Source organism: Oncorhynchus mykiss, chromosome 23 (genome assembly GCF_057628025.1).
Source record: "Oncorhynchus mykiss isolate SJ-2025 chromosome 23, ASM5762802v1, whole genome shotgun sequence".
Taxonomy (NCBI): Eukaryota; Metazoa; Chordata; class Actinopteri; order Salmoniformes; family Salmonidae; genus Oncorhynchus; species Oncorhynchus mykiss.
The window spans coordinates 33,437,739-33,454,118 of record NC_143044.1 but is presented as its reverse complement, the minus strand read 5'-3'; the positions used below and the strand labels follow the sequence as shown (position 1 = coordinate 33,454,118).

Below are 16,380 nucleotides of genomic sequence, written 5' to 3'. Positions count from 1 at the left end.
TTTAACTAACCTCCAGACGAGCTTCAATGCCATACAACTCTCCTTCCATGGCCTCCAACTGCTCTTAAATGCAAGCTAAACTAAATGCATGCTCTTCAACCGATCACTGCCCAAACCTACCCACCCGTCCATCATCACTACTCTGGACAGTTCTGACTTAGAATATGTGGACAGCTGCAAATACCTAGGTTTCTGGTTAGACTGTAAACTCTCCTTCCAGACTCACATTAAGCATCTCTAATCCAAAATTAAATGTAGAACCGGCTTCCTATTTTGCAAAGCAACAAAGCATCCTTCACTCATGCTGCCAAACATACCCTAGTAAAACTGACTATCCTACCGATCCTTGACTTCGGTGATGTCATTTACAAAATAGCCTCCAACACTCTACTCAGCAAATTGGATGCAGTCTATCACAGTGCAATCCGTTTTTTCACCAATGCCCCATATACTACCATCACTGCGACCTGTATGCTCTCGTTGGCTGGCCATCGCTTCATATCCGTCGCCAAACCCACTTGCTCCAGGTTATATAGGTTTATAAGTCATTGCTAGGTAAATCCCCGCCTTATCTCAGCTCACTGGTCACCATAACAGCACTCACCCGCAGCACGCGCTCCAGCAGGTATATTTCACTGATCACCCCCAAAGCCAAATCCTCCTTCGGCCACCTTTCCTTCGAGTTCTCTGCTGCCAATGACTGGAACGAACTGCAAATATCACTGAAGCTGGAGACTCATATCTCCCTCACTAGCTTTAAGCACCAGCTAGCTGTCTGAGCATCTCACTGCACCTGTACATAGCCCATCTGTAAATAGCCCATCCAAATACCTCATCACCATATTGTTATTTACAGTGCCTTGCGAAAGTATTCGGCCCCCTTGAACTTTGCGACCTTTTGCCACATTTCAGGCTTCAAACATAAAGATATAAAACTGTATTTTTTTGTGAAGAATCAACAACAAGTGGGACACAATCATGAAGTGGAACGACATTTATTGGATATTTCAAACTTTTTTTAACAAATCAAAAACTGAAAAATTGGGGGTGCAAAATTATTCAGCCCCTTTACTTTCAGTGCAGCAAACTCTCTCCAGAAGTTCAGTGAGGATCTCTGAATGATCCAATGTTGACCTAAATGACTAATGATGATGAATACAAAAATATTTCCCAAGCTTTAAACATCCCAAGGAGCACTGTGCAAGCGATAATATTGAAAAGGAAGGAGTATCAGACCACTGCAAATCTACCAAGACCTGGCCGTCTCTCTAAACTTTCAGCTCATACAAGGAGAAGACTGATCAGAGATGCAGCCAAGAGGCCCATGATCACTCTGGATGAACTGCAGAGATCTACAGCTGAGGTGGGAGATTCTGTCCATAGGACAACAATCAGTCGTATATTGCACAAATCTGGCCTTTATGGAAGAGTGGCAAGAAGAAAGACATTTCTTAAAGACATCCATAAAAAGTGTTGTTTAAAGTTTGCCACAAGCCACCTGGGAGACACACCAAACATGTGGAAGAAGGTGCTCTGGTCAGATGAAACCAAAATTGAACTTTTTGTTAACAATGCAAAACGTTATGTTTGGGGTAAAAGCAACACAGCTCATCACCCTGAACACACCATCCCCACTGTCAAACATGGTGGTGGCAGCATCATGGTTTGGTTCTGCTTTTCTTCAGCAGGGACAGGGAAGATGGTTAAAATTGATGGGAAGATGGATGGAGCCAAATACAGGACCATTCTGGAAGAAAACCTGATGGAGTCTGCAAAAGACCTGAGACTGGGATGGAGATTTGTCTTCCAACAAGACAATGATCCAAAACATAAAGCAAAATCTACAATGGAATGGTTCAAAAATAAACATATCCAGGTGTTAGAATGGCCAAGTCAAAGTCCAGACCTGAATCCAATCGAGAATCTGTGGAAAGAACTGAAAACTGCTGTTCACAAATGCTCTCCATCCAACCTCACTGAGCTCGAGCTGTTTTGCAAGGAGGAATGGGAAAAAATGTCAGTCTCTCGATGTGCAAAACTGATAGAGACATACCCCAAGCGACTTACAGCTGTAATCGCAGCAAAAGGTGGCGCTACAAAGTATTAACTTAAGGGGGCTGAATAATTTTGCACGCCCAATTTGTTAAAAAAGTTTGAAATATCCAATAAATGTTGTTCCACTTCATGATTGTGTCCCACTTGTTGTTGATTCTTCACAAAAAAGACAGTTTTATATCTTTATGTTTGAAGCATGAAATGTGGCAAAAGGTCGCAAAGTTCAAGGGGGCCGAATACTTTCGCAAGGCACTGTATATGCACCAGGTCTCCAGTGCACCTTCACAGCCCAGTATGTCCTGTGCCAGCTCCTCGCACTTGCCGGCTATACGCACCAGGTCTCCAGTGCACCTTCACAGCCCAGTATGTCATGTGCCAGCTCCTCGCACTTGCCGGCTATACGCACCAGGCACCAGGTCTCCAGTACGTCCTGTGCCTGCTCCTCGCACTCTCCCTCAAGTGTGCTTTCCCAGTCAGGTGCGTCCTGTTCCTGCTCCTTGCACTTTCCCTGAAGTGTGTGTCCCCAGTCCAGTACGTCCTGTGCCTCCTCCCCGCACTCGCCCTGAAGTGCGTGTCACTAGTCCGGTGCCATCTGTACCAGCCTCACTCATCAGGCCTCCAGTGCGCCTCCCCAGTCCAGTACATCCTGTGCCTGCTCCTCACGCTCGCCCTGAGGTGCGTGTCACTAGCCCGGTACCACCAGTACCGGCTCCAAGCACCAGGCTTCCTGCGAAGATCCCCAGTCCAGAGCTTCTGGTGACGGTTCCCGGTCCGGAGCTTCTGGCGACGGTTCCTGGTCCGGAGCCTCTGGCGACGGCCCCCGGTCCGGAACCTCCTGAGAGGTCCCACCGCCCGGAACCTCTTGCGACGGTAAACGGTCCGGAACTTCAAGGTCCATGGCTGGATGAGCGGGTACTTCGTCCCGCATCAGAGCCGCCCCCGATGCTGGCGGATGAGCGTGTACTTCGCCCCGCACCAGAGCCGACACTAGACACTCCCCCTAACCCTCCCTTTTTGTTTCAAGTTTTGCGGTCGGAGTCCGCACCTTTTTGGGGGGGATTTGTTTTTTTTTGTTCTAGTTTATATTTTCTATGTGGGGTTCTAGGTTTGATTTTCTATGTTGATGATTTGTATGATTCCCAATTAGAGGCAGCTGGTTATCGTTGTCTCTAATTGGGGATCATACTTAAGTAGCATTTTTTCCACCTGTGGGTTATGGGATATTGTTTAAGTTTAGTTGCCTGTTCGCACTGCATTGATATCACGGTTAGTTTATTCTTTATTTTGTTTTGTATTAGCTTAAGTTTCACTTTCATTAAAATATGTGGAACTCGAAGTACTCTGCGCCTTGATCCGACCATCATTATTACAAACAACGTGACAGCTCGAGAGTAATGAAGACGAGAAAGGAGATGGAAACATACAGTAGGGAGATATTCTGCAGCTAAAGCAATGTATCAGCCTATTTATTATGAAAAGGCCACTCAAAATCAAATTCACTATAATTGTAGGCTAAATGTTGGCCGCCCTGCACAATCAATCAGTCCAATGAACCAGTTTTTTTCTCACGGACTTGGTTTCATATATAGGCCTATGCGTGTGCATAAGCTCCAATAATAGGGGTGTTTTCAATTAATCATCACCTTAGAAAGCGTTCTTCATTTCGTTGTGTTAGGTTTTGAAACAACATCCACAACGACCATGTTTTCCACTCAGTTTCAACCTGTTGTTGAACTTCTTTCTTCAAATGTATCGATCACAGTGAGGTGAGTTTTAAAAGCATGAAACTATTTTGATGTGTTTGATCTACCTACATGTACATAATTACATCAATTACCTCGACACCGGTGCCCCAGCACATACCAGTTCCCCTGTATATAGCCCCACTATTGTTATTTACTGCTGCTCTTTAATTATGTTATTCTTATCTCATACTTAAGAAAATAACTATACATTTTTTTGAAACTGCATTGTTGGTTAAAAGGGTTTGTAAGTAAGCATTTCACTGTTGTATTCGGCACATGACAAATAAGATGATTAGAACATTTGATTTGTTGAGATTTGATTGAATTTGCATTGATGTCAATGGTTAGAGCACCTGTCAAACTCATTCCATGGAGGGCCGAGTGACTGTCGGTTTTCACTCCTCCCTTGTACTTGATTGTTGAATTAAGGTCACTAATTAGTAAGGAATTCCCCTCATGTGGTTGTCTAGGTCTTAATTGAAAGGCCAAAAACCAGCAGATATTAGGCCCTCCATGGAATGAGTTTTACACCACTGGGTTAGAGGGACAACAGAGCGCTGAGTACCAGGCCATTAGCGTGGTTAGCGAATTGTGTACTACCAACGCATGTCCACAGATTACTGTGGCTCAATGGTGACATACAATTTCACTGCGGTCATGACTCATGACTGCCGGTGTGGCAGTAATACGGTTACCACAACAGCCATAGTAAGATCCTGCCTTCACATTCTGCTGGATCATAACAATTCAAGTTTTCATATTGATGACATGAGTACTTGCGTAATGGCAAAGAGACTCAAAAGCATCATCCATCCTGCCAGTCACTCTACGAAAGCAGCACAATAGTAATTGACAATGACCTACTTACTATACAATATCAGCCACAATAAACAAAATGCAACAACCAAGGATTCCATCAAACTAGTCTAGAGTTTCAGAAATGCTGTTGTTTTTGAAAACTCACGTAAATTAGTTGTATGGTTTTTGCCACAGCATCAAGCCACTAGTGAACGCCAGACTTAACTGCCTTGCTCAGAACAGATTTTTAACTCACTGTCCCCTGGGTGCTGTGGATGTTGATTATGGCAGACACATTTCAGTTGCATGCATTCAATTGACTAGGTATCCCCCTTTCCCAATCTAGTAGACTGGGCTTGAGAGGGTAAGTGCATTAACAGCTACATAAGCAATTTATGCAAGCAAGTGGCGAGTTAATGATACTGCAGTCCAAGTAGGTACAGTGCCTTCAGAAACTATTCATACCCCTTGACTTATTCCACAGTTTGTTGAACTTCTTTCTTCAAACTGATCAATCACAGTGAGGCGAGTTTTACTACTTGATGTGATTTTCGATTGCATTTGCATTGATGTAGGCTATTGATGTTACAGCCTGAATTAAAAATGGATTATTGCATTTTGTTCACATATACACAGTACCCCATAATGTACCTCACTATACACAGTACCCCATAATGTACCTCACTATACACAGTACCCCATAATGTACCTCATTATACACAGTACCCCATAATGTACCTCACTATACACAGTACCCCATAATGTACCTCACTATACACAGTACCCCATAATGTACCTCACTATACACAGTACCCCATAATGTACCTCACTATACACAGTACCCCATAATGTACCTCATTATACACAGTACCCCATAATGTACCTCACTATACACAGTACCCCATAATGTACCTCACTATACACAGTACCCCATAATGTACCTCACTATACACAGTACCCCATAATGTACCTCACTATACACAGTACCCCAAAATGACAAAGTGAAAACACATGCATACATTTTAGCAAATGTTTTGAAAATAAAATAAATATCTAATTTACATAGGGGTGTGAATACTTGAGTCAGCTGGAAGTCTTTCTGGGTAAGTCTAAGAGTTTTCAACACCTGGATTATGCAACATTTGCCCATTATTCTATTTAAAATGTTCTGTCAAATTGGTTGTTGATCATTGCTAGACAACCATTTTCAAGTCTTGCCATAAAATGTTCAAGTAGATTTCAGTCAAAACTGTAACTCAGCCACTCAGGAACATTCACTGTCTTCTTAGTAAGCAACTCCAGTGTAGATTTGGCTTTGTGTTTTTGGTCATTGTCGTGCTGAAAGCAGTGGAGGCTGCTGACTGACCTTACAGATAATTGTATGTGTGGGGTACAGAGATGAGTCATTAAAAAATGTTAAAAGCTACTATTGCACACAGAATGAGTAAAAACTAAATTAAGCACATTTTTACTCCTGAATTTATGCAGGCTTGCCATAACAAAGGTGTTGAAAACTTACCTCAAGACATTTTAGTTTTGAATTTGTATTCATTTGTACAAATTTGGGAAAACACAATTCGGAGGACCATTCTTGATACACACGGGAAACTGCTGCGCTTGATAAACCCAGCAGCATTGTAGTTGACACAAACCGGTGCGCCCCCGGGCACCTACTACCATAACCCGTTCAAAGGCACTTAACTTTTGTCTTGCCCATTAACCCTATGACAATCCATGTCTCAATTGTCTCATCTACACTGATTGAAGTGGATTTAACAAGTGGCATCAATAAGGGATCATAGCTTTCACCTGGTCAGTCTATGTAATGGAAAGAGCAGTTGTCCTTAATGTATAGTCAGTGTATAAGGCTTGCGTTATGAGTAACTGTTTCAGTACAGCATTACCTGTCAAGTGCGACACACAATAAATACACACACAGTAAAATAAGAAAGTTATCTATTGTTAATGTAGAGTTTTCAAAGGGAAAAAAACAGCAGTTAATAAATAAGCGCACTGGAATATACTGTCAGTATCTCATCAGTATAAATAAAAGCTAAATATCTTTAAAATAATAACTGTATAACTTATCTCCAGTTCTATTCGAGTTGAACAGAATAATATTCAGGAAGTGACTAGGAAGGATTAGATGCACCCCTCCCACAACAATGACATCGCCCACATATATCTCACAACACATGCATGGAAGGCTTCCACCCACCCACCCAAACACACAGCCCACAACATTAGAGAGCAGTTGAGAGCAAACTGCAGTAACATACTTTGAAGAACCCATTGCAGTTCTGACTGAGGCCTCCAGCCTGTCTAGCGGTCTACAGCTCAACCATTGGACAGTCATAGAATTTGAATCTCTCTGTTTATCTAAGGGGACTGAAACCCACTCATTATATAGTAGATATGTTCTGTACATGTGCAGTCTATTAGTAAACCAATGCAACTTTCTTTGAGTATAATACAAACATTTAGATTATACATATGTATATTTATCACTTTTAGTTGTTTTTAAAACTCTGTTTTATGTTTTCACACCAGGTTTAAAAATATATTAGAGATTGACCAATAGCACAGGGCATAATCCACACGTTCCTAAATTCACTAACATCCAAATCACTGTTTGAGCAGTGGGTCTAGTACAGTAACAAGGGTGGGACAAAATTAGAGTCGGCGGGAGTCGCATTTCATACAGTTAAATTAATCCAGATTACACATGGCCCGGCCCACCAATCCTCAAAACAACAGTAAATTACACGTTGCCCCACTGCCTATATCTAATATGTGAGGGCCTTGAGGCTTTAAGGCTAACTCCTCATTCCTCCAACATGGTTGGGCATCATTCATCTCCTCGGAGTTCCTTTACTGTCCATTTGTATCTGTGCCAGAGGGAGGGGTCGGGAACTGGGGAGGCGTTGTGGAGTCCCGCAGGTAACAGGGTTTGCAATTGGTGCTTTTTTTTAAAGGCCCGCCTCCCCCTGTGGAAATTGGTCAGAGCGTTGTCTTAGATCAGTCCCCGAGGATGACCTTGACAAAGCAAGCCACGTCAGTCTTTTTGGATTCGTGGGAGATGAAAAAAGGATGTTGCTGGGATGAAGAGAAGAAAAGATCAATTGTCTCATTTATTTTCTTAAGTGATTCATGTAAAATCAAATAAAGTAGAAAAATAATATACTCAACAAAAGTTTGATATATAATCAATAGCATTGATTGGATATAAATTAAGTGGGGAGATTATTTCAAAACAAATTATTACTGGACTAAGTCTGCCATCTAGTGGTCAACTGTTAGTAATGGAAGAGGACATACTCACATTCACTTTGTATTGAACATTTCTTAGAGTTGAAAATAAAGTGTGTAACTAAATAATAAGACATCTCCAAAGTTCAAAACACACTCACCATGAGTTCTGGGTAGTTTGGCCGCTCTTTGGAATTTTTCTTTAAGCTGGGAATGAAAAGGGCAATGAGAGAAAGGATTACAACTGCAATGTCTATGATTCATATAGAGATACTGTTAGATGACTCATATCTGGTAATGTGTCTCCCACTCCACTCTACTCCAGATTGAATCAGCTGCAAGCGGACATGGACCTGTCAACGGAGTAAAAACCCAAAGATTGGTAAATTCATCTAGCCAGCTAACTAAACTTCTAGTAATCATAGTCAAATTACTGATCGGGGGGGGGGTTGATTTTGTTAATCATTCTCACCCAGATTTCATATTCAAAACTGCAAACATTTATAGCAGTATGGCAAAATGAGTAGAATTGCAGGAAATTAGCTGTAAAACTGAAACAAATTATCATTGCCCCATTGCACGATGTGTAGAAACATATGAAATTAGTTATAAAAATCCAAAATCTTCTTTGCCCCTTGGCAAAAAGTGCAGAATTGCAGCAAACTTTCTTTAAAATGGCAACATTTTCTCTACGCCCCATTTCTAAATGCAGGAACTTAACTTTAAAGCTTACATTTTTTTTCTCTCCGCTGTCAAGAGGGAGGCTGCTAAAATCTTTTGCTCGCAAGGTGGGGGCTCCCAAAGGGCTAGTGTCGGCCCCTCATGATTAGTTCAGATTGTGTGGCCCCCACCCAGAACAAAGTTGCTCATCCCTGCTGTAGGTAATACGTTCCCATTTCGGACAGCCATAAAACTGAAAAATTAGGGCCTACATTGAACAACACAACATACCAAGATGACCATTAGCAAGGTTTTATGGTGGGAAAAAATGTCATTTATCTTCTGTACTGTAGGCCTACATGTAAAACAAATGTAAAACCTTTTAGGGTTGTGTGAAGGGAAAAATGGCATGAGTAGATATTAAATAATTGGTGTGGAGGCCTAACAGTGCGCGGTAGACATAACAGGCTGGTGAGAATGCACATTTAGACACATTCCACAGAGGGTAGCCTAGTCTCTGGAACCCAGGCACATGCATCACATTCTGTCCTGGTCATAAAGTACTTGTGGCTATTACAACAACAACTGGAAAAATTGTCAAGAGAAATTCACTTGTGAGTCTCAATCCAGCAAGCGCTCAAGTAGGACTCATACAATAGCCAAAGACCTTGAGTGGAATTAGACGAGGCAAAGTACAGAAAGAAAATACTGACATAACTGACATTGACAACACTTTTGTAGGGCCTAAATTATGTACAGGTAAGCCTGGTCCCAGATCTGCTTCTGATGTCTTGCCAAATCCAATGGTCGCCGTCATGACAAATATAACAACGACCATAGACTTGGAAAGACAGCCCAAACAGATATGGGACCAGGCTAGCTTTACAGGAGAGGAGAACGTACCACAGGGAGGTGAAGTCAACAAACTCAGGGGAGAACTGGTCAGCAGGAAGATGGGGGGATGGTTCCTCCACCACCTGCTTCAGCTGCTGGAAAGGGGTGCCCCACGAGTCATAGGGAAAACGCAAGATGGCCAGCTCAATCTGAAGAGGGGGGCACAGGATATTACAGGGAATGAGATGACAGGGCACAGGATATCACAGGGCACTGCTAGAGAGCAGGCTAATCATGGGTTGCATGTTTCGTCACAATATTATTTTGAACATTTGTTTTATACTGATGAGCAACTGAGCATTCTACTCAATGCATCGTCAATGAGCGCTGATGAGCATTTCATCAAAAGTGCATTAGTGGCTTGGAAATACAATGCCATTCAAAGAGAGGCAAATCATTTGTGGTAAAACCTTTTGATGTCGCCAGATTGACTTTCGATGCAGTATAACGGTAGCTAGTTAGCTAAGATCGAGAGGTCACCTGATTTAAAATAGCTAACGTTAGCATTGCTAGCTATTTTTGAGGAACTTTGCTGGCTAATGACAATATTGCCGTATGTCGAAAGTAAATTTGACAACATGATAATGCTGGCAAAGTTGTTTCCTACTAAACATTTGACTACTTTAGCAATATAATCGTATTTCCAGGCACTGTAATGTAATTTACACTAAACAGTCGTTAGCCTCCGCCCAGAATGACTGGGATTATCACGACTTTAGGGCACCAGTATTGCGCCACCGGTAGAGGGTGGCTTTAGAACATTCAAAACAATGGCATGAAGCGACCTAGTAATGGAGGTGCAATGCAGGAATGCAGCATTGTATTGTTGTACATAAAATGCACTAAGCTAAAGATTCTGTCGTTAAACGCCAGAAATTGGGTGATGTGTGACATTAGACCCCTCAAATTCAACTCTGGACCTTGAATACAGTTCCACTGTGTTTTTTCATTGTTCTCCTCTAATCGGCACCGGTTTAGACCTTGGACACCAGGCGGGTGCAATTAATTATCAGGTAGAAGAGAAAACCAGCAGTCTCCGGAGGTTAGGAGTTGAATACCCCTGCCCTAGACAGTTACATTTCTGAAAACTACCATTGGCAGCTGGAGGATCATCACGTTCTTTTGACACCAAACTGATATTGGGTGTGATAGAATTTAGGATGTGCAAATGAGAGAGAGGAATATGTAACAGCTCTCCTGGAGCAGAGCAGTAGAGGGTCATCATGTCTCACTGAAAGACAAAAGCTTTTCTTGAACATGAAAAACATGTTCTATTAGCACAATAATTATTTTAAATTCAATAACTTTTTTTTCTCCACTTTTGACTATTACTAGCAATGTACAAAATGTCACCCAGGAAAACTAAAATAAAACATTTAATCTGTGGTTACTGTAGCATTAATAAAATAAAATAGGCCTACTAGTGTAATAATCACTTTTTTTATAATTATAAATGAATAATCTGCATAAGTACAAATTTGAATAGAGACTCACCATAGTGATTCCTAAACTCCAAATGTCAGACTTGACGTTGTAGCCTTTCTGATTAATCTCTGGGTTGATCCTCTCTGGCTGGGGGACAGAACAGAACCGCACACACACACACACACACACACGAGACCCGGATAATATCACTTTAGTATTGCAAACTAACATTAGTTGTCCTAGACGACCCAAACTCCCCCCATCATCTGTACCTCAAACACACACAACCCATTCTGTTCTCGGAGTGCTACCAGGCCTTAAATTGCTCAGCCAATCAAAGTCTCTGTGGACACACAGCAGTTAAAAGCTAACCGTGGTTATTAAAGGGCATGGCTAATGACATAACATAGAGACCTGTAGCACTGAAACATTCAGGCAGCAAGCAGTCAGCTCAGTCAAACTTGTACAATAATTAATTAACATCATGTATCATATCTATGTTCTGTAAACAGTTATTCACTGAGCCAGCATTTGGGCTCCCGAGTGACGCAGTGGTCTAAGGCATCACTAGACACCCTGGATCGATTCCAGGCTGTATCACAACCGTCCGTGATTGAGAGTCCCATAGGGTGGTGCACAATTGGCCCAGCGTCGTCCGGGTTTGACCGTGTAGGCCGTCATTGTAAATATTAATAATAAATAACTGACTTGCCTAGTTAAATAAAGGTTAAATGTATTAAAAAACATTTTTTTTAAGTAACATTGTATGAATTGGAATTCGTAATAGGTCATGTGAATTGTAGGAAATGTAATTATTTTCATACTATTTTTGCAGGACATAACATAATTGGATGACGTACACAGCTGTCCAACAGTTTTGGGGACCCGCTTTGGCTCATGAGCATCTTTAAGCCTAAATCTTTATAGTTTGATTTTACTGAGTAGACATATATTTTGTATATCTTTTAAAACCCCTATACCTCTCCTACCACACACCCACTTACCGCCATGTAGGGCTTGCAGCCGGCGTCTATGGTCTTGGCCACGGAGTCCACCAGGTAACCACTGATCCCAAAGTCACACATCTTCACCTGGCCCTGTGTGTTGATCAATACATTTGATGGCTTCACATCTGAGGGAGAGAGAGGGGAGAAAAAGAGGAGATGGATTGATATAGAGAGAGAGAGAGAGAGAGAGAGAGAGAGAGGAGGAAAGAGATATGGAAGAGACAGAGGAGTGTGACGGAAGTGAAAGAGAAACAGGGTCATCACTGATTTAATCTGCCGAGTCAGTTAGCCACAGTGACAGAACTGGGAAGCAGATAACAGTCTCAAACACACAGCCCTCAAAACACATTTGCAGCAGGACTGTGGTTGCTGGCTAGGCACAGTTTTCACTTTATTTTAGTAACCTGCAATCATCTTAAATTACTACATGCAATGTTAATACAGAAACAGATGCATGGAACACAGGTTTTAGACACAAGAAATAGAGTCTTTGACCTTTGGTGAGACATGGTTTTAAAGGATGGACACTAGTCCAACTGGGTGTACCCCATAGATAAGCATAATACAGGTAACTGCCAAAATAAAGGAAACACCAACTTTGTGTCTTATTCGGGCATTGGGTCACCACAAGCCGCCAGAACAGCTTCAATGCACCTTGGCATAGATTCTGCAAGTGTCTGAAACTCTATTGGAGGGATGCGACACAATTTCTCCACGAGAAGTTCCATCATTTAGTGTTTTGATGATGGTGGAAAACATTTTCAAGCGCCGCTCCAGAATCTCCCATATGTGTTCAATTGGGTTGAGATCTGGGGACTGAGACGCATATACACATACCCTTTAACCGTGACCCTAAGCATGATGGGATGTTAATTGCTTAATTAACTCAGGAACCACAACATACTGTGTATCCATCATTTACTCAAGTCTTTCCTTTATTTCTGGCAGTAACATATACATATTTGAATATAAAACGTTTTATTTAACTCTGATGTTACCTCGGTGGATCACTGACAGGTTACTGTGCAGATGTTCCAGAGCCTTCACTACCTGTAACCAGGGAGATTAGAACATAAGAACAGAACACCAGCAGAAAGAGGAGATTGGGGAATCCATATGGTTGCATCTATTATTTATTCATTCTTATTATATTAAGCACCTAGCATGAATTAACACATTTAGTCAACTACATGTATACCCACGTACAGTAATAGGCTATTCCTCTTTGTCTAGAGACTGACTGATCTGACAACAATACGTTCATAATATACTGTATATTCCTACACATAACCAACCCATGTATTATCCATCTTGGTCTCTAGGCTGACTGATAACTTTAGTCCTACTCATATGAATTAACCTCTACGGGACTGGTGTCCCTAAACCGGGACAGTTGTTGCTCAATATGCAATAATGTGACATTGTAAAAAACTGCCAACTTTCAGGGACATAGACATGTCTTATATGGGCAGAAAGCTTAATCTAACTGCAGTATCCAATTTACAGTAGCTATTACAGCAAACAAAATATTGTTTGAGGATAGAACACAACAAAACACTTCTCGCGGAAAATGGTTTGATACATTCAACTCTGAAGGTAAATAATGTACTTAAATTCAGTAATCTTGCACTGATTTGTCATCCTGAGGGTCCCAGAGATCAAATGTAGCATAGTTTTGTATATTCAAATGTAGGAACTGGGTTCTACAGTTTGACCCCACTGTTGTCTCTGGCTCCACACCCACCCCGAGCAACCATCTAGATGTGTGAAGGTTAGTGTGTATTCTGTAGGGATACTAATGATCCATCATGTATGACATTCCTGGGAGTGTGTAATCTTCAATTGTTTATTACCATAGGATTTTTGTATGTTCTCTATAGTTATGTATCGTTGAACATTCATAAATTCACCGAATTTATATTGAAACAAAATATTGTGTAGGGATGTAATTCTTCACTGGATCAGTCTGAAACTTTGCACACACTGCTGCCATCTTGTGGACAACATCTAAATTACACAGAATCCTCTCTCAATGTATGGCCTATCTTGCATTTCAAATATGGAACATACAGAAAACGCATGCTTTTACCAAATAATCCCAAATCATCACCTACACTCTATGCCCTATGCATTTGTGGAGATCTGAGAGGATTTGATTGGTATAAGCAATATGGTGAAACTTCTACCAGTATGATTGTACATGGGCCCAATCCAAATGGTCCCCTGCGCCCTAGTCCTACTCACCGAGACAGCCATCTTTCCCAGTATGTCCTCGGGGATGGTCATGCCTTTATCTATCACCTGCTTGTAGAATTTATCCAGAGAAGTGTCCATCAGCTCCATACAGATCCACACATCACCCTGATTACATAACAAGGGGCAATCTTTCATATAGTGGAGGATACAGTATGATGTACAGATGGAGAGATGGAGGGAGTCGAAAGGGGGAGATTGATAGAGGGGTAGAGAGATTGGCGATAGAGAGAAAAATAAATGGAAAGAGGGGAAGACAGAAAGATTGAGAAAGCGGTTGAGGGAGGGATTGGAAAAACACAACAGAGTCAGACCACATTCCTGACACACGGTTCAACTAACAGGAAAGAGCTTTTTCCAATGTGCTCTGCTGTGGAGGGATATCCTGTGGAACGCTCTTCTCTTCAGGAGGAAGGCAACTACATCCAGAAAAATCTGGAATTCTTATTTGTTTATGTTGACTACAACATAAAAAGCTATGCCCTCCCATATCTCTATGGTACCGGTCTGAATGGCAGCACATCATTGTACTCTGTCATTGTATAAATCAAGGCTGTAATGGCAGTGTAGGAAGCCTTATGTTCCATATAGTTAGGAAGAGGACTAAGATAGTAACTCGGTACCTGCCTCTATGCACATACAGATGGGGCCAAATATGTTGGCACCGATGCACGATTCACTGTTTCTCCTCAAATAAGTTTAAATAAAAAAATAAATACAAATTGTTTACACTTGTATTTGTTTAATTAACAACTGGCCACAAAGTCAAAAATGTTCTGGACAATTGTAATTTATCCTACTTGTGCTAAGTTGCAGGTGCCTACACACTAACAAAAAATGCTTCTACAGTATATAGTGACAAAACCATAGCAGATCCCTTTTTGGTGCTATATACAGTGACTTCAGAAAGCATTTACACGCCTTTACTTTTTCTATATATTTCTGTTACAGCCTGAATATCAAATGTATTAAATTGAGTTTGTCACTGATATACACACACATGGAATTGTGTTTGTAGAACATGTTAGAAATTAAAAATGAAAAGCTGAAATGTCTTGAGTCGATAAGTATGCAACCCCTTTGTTATGGCAAGCCTAAATAAGTTCAGGAGTAAAAATGTGCTTAACAAACCGCATAATAAGTTGCATGGACTCAATCCGTGTTCAATAATAGTGGTAAACAGGATTTTTGAATTATTACCCCATCTCTGTACCCCACACATGTAATAATCTGTAAGGTCCCTCAATCGAGCAGTGAATTTCAAGCAGAGATTCAACTTCAAAGACCGGCGAGGTTTTTCAATGCGTCACACAAAGAGCACGGATTGGTAGATGTGTAAAAAATATCAAAATCAGATGTTGAATATCCCTTTGAGCATGTTGAAGTTATTAATTAGGCTTTGGATGGTGTATCAATATACTCAGTTACTACAAAGATATAACTCGGTTGCCGGAGAGGAAGGAAACTGCTCAGGGATTTCACCATGATGCCAATGGTGATTTTAAAACATTTGAGTTTAATAGTTGTGATATGAAAAAACTGAGGACGGATCAACAACATTGTAGTTATTCCACAATATTAACCTAAATTACAGATTCATTTTTTTTGTAGCCTCAAAATACTCTAAATGAGCCACATTTGAATTATAACTCAAAGATGAAACAACACTTTTCTGAATTGCAAAGAACCATTAAAGAGTTCAAAGGGTTATTTTAGTCATTATTGCAACACATAGAACAATCCCCCTTACCATAGAACCCTTGAGGAATCCTCATTTTATGTGTTTACAGGATAAAAATAGCCTGTTTTTAAAAAGAGAAAAACAGAACATTCTGATTGATTGCACTCCGTTTGAAATTGCAAGGGTGCCAATATACTTAACAGCATATCTACAAGGCTCTGTCCTCTATTTTGGTAATGACATTGTAGGAAGCCTATGTTCCTTATAGGAATAAACTAGGTCAGTAGGAGAACCCCATAGAGTAACTTTTGCAATTGTAAAAACGTATGGCAACAAAATAAACAAATAGGCTGTTTATTGTAAAGTGTATTTGGGTTTAAGAAAAACAACCTATAATGTCTAAGTATTATTGTAATAAAGTAGCTAGTTACCTCTCTGAAGAGTGCGCCGTAGAAGGTGACTGTGTAGAAGCAGTCTACTGTCCTCATTGAGATGTCCAGGTCCATCAGCAGTCTCTTTTGTTCCTGGGTGTTCACTGTGGCACGGATCCTCTAGGGTGGGAGCGAAAGGACATCAAAAATCAATCAAGTCTATCCATCCATCCATCTATCCA

The 16,380-nt window shown here is 41.0% G+C and overlaps 1 protein-coding gene across 2 annotated transcripts in view; it reads right to left on the bottom strand.

Moving 5' to 3' along the window:
• Positions 1-6,535: 6,535 nt before the first annotated feature.
• Positions 6,536-16,380, bottom strand: part of map2k6 (mitogen-activated protein kinase kinase 6) — a 47,108-nt gene continuing 37,263 nt past the window's right edge. The window contains exons 5-12 of one of the 2 annotated variants that reach the window (XR_016491087.1): positions 16,199-16,318; positions 14,078-14,194; positions 12,832-12,883; positions 11,831-11,958; positions 10,896-10,973; positions 9,411-9,550; positions 8,009-8,200; positions 6,536-7,694 (exon numbers count right to left, since the gene is read on the bottom strand). Coding sequence is in view for 1 of the 2 variants with exons in the window: in XM_021581080.3 (XP_021436755.1) it covers positions 7,617-7,694; positions 8,009-8,054; positions 9,411-9,550; positions 10,896-10,973; positions 11,831-11,958; positions 12,832-12,883; positions 14,078-14,194; positions 16,199-16,318 (759 nt within the window). In the remaining variant the exon portion in view is untranslated. The remainder of the gene's footprint in view (positions 7,695-8,008; positions 8,201-9,410; positions 9,551-10,895; positions 10,974-11,830; positions 11,959-12,831; positions 12,884-14,077; positions 14,195-16,198; positions 16,319-16,380) is intronic. The other variant, XM_021581080.3, reaches the window with a different exon arrangement.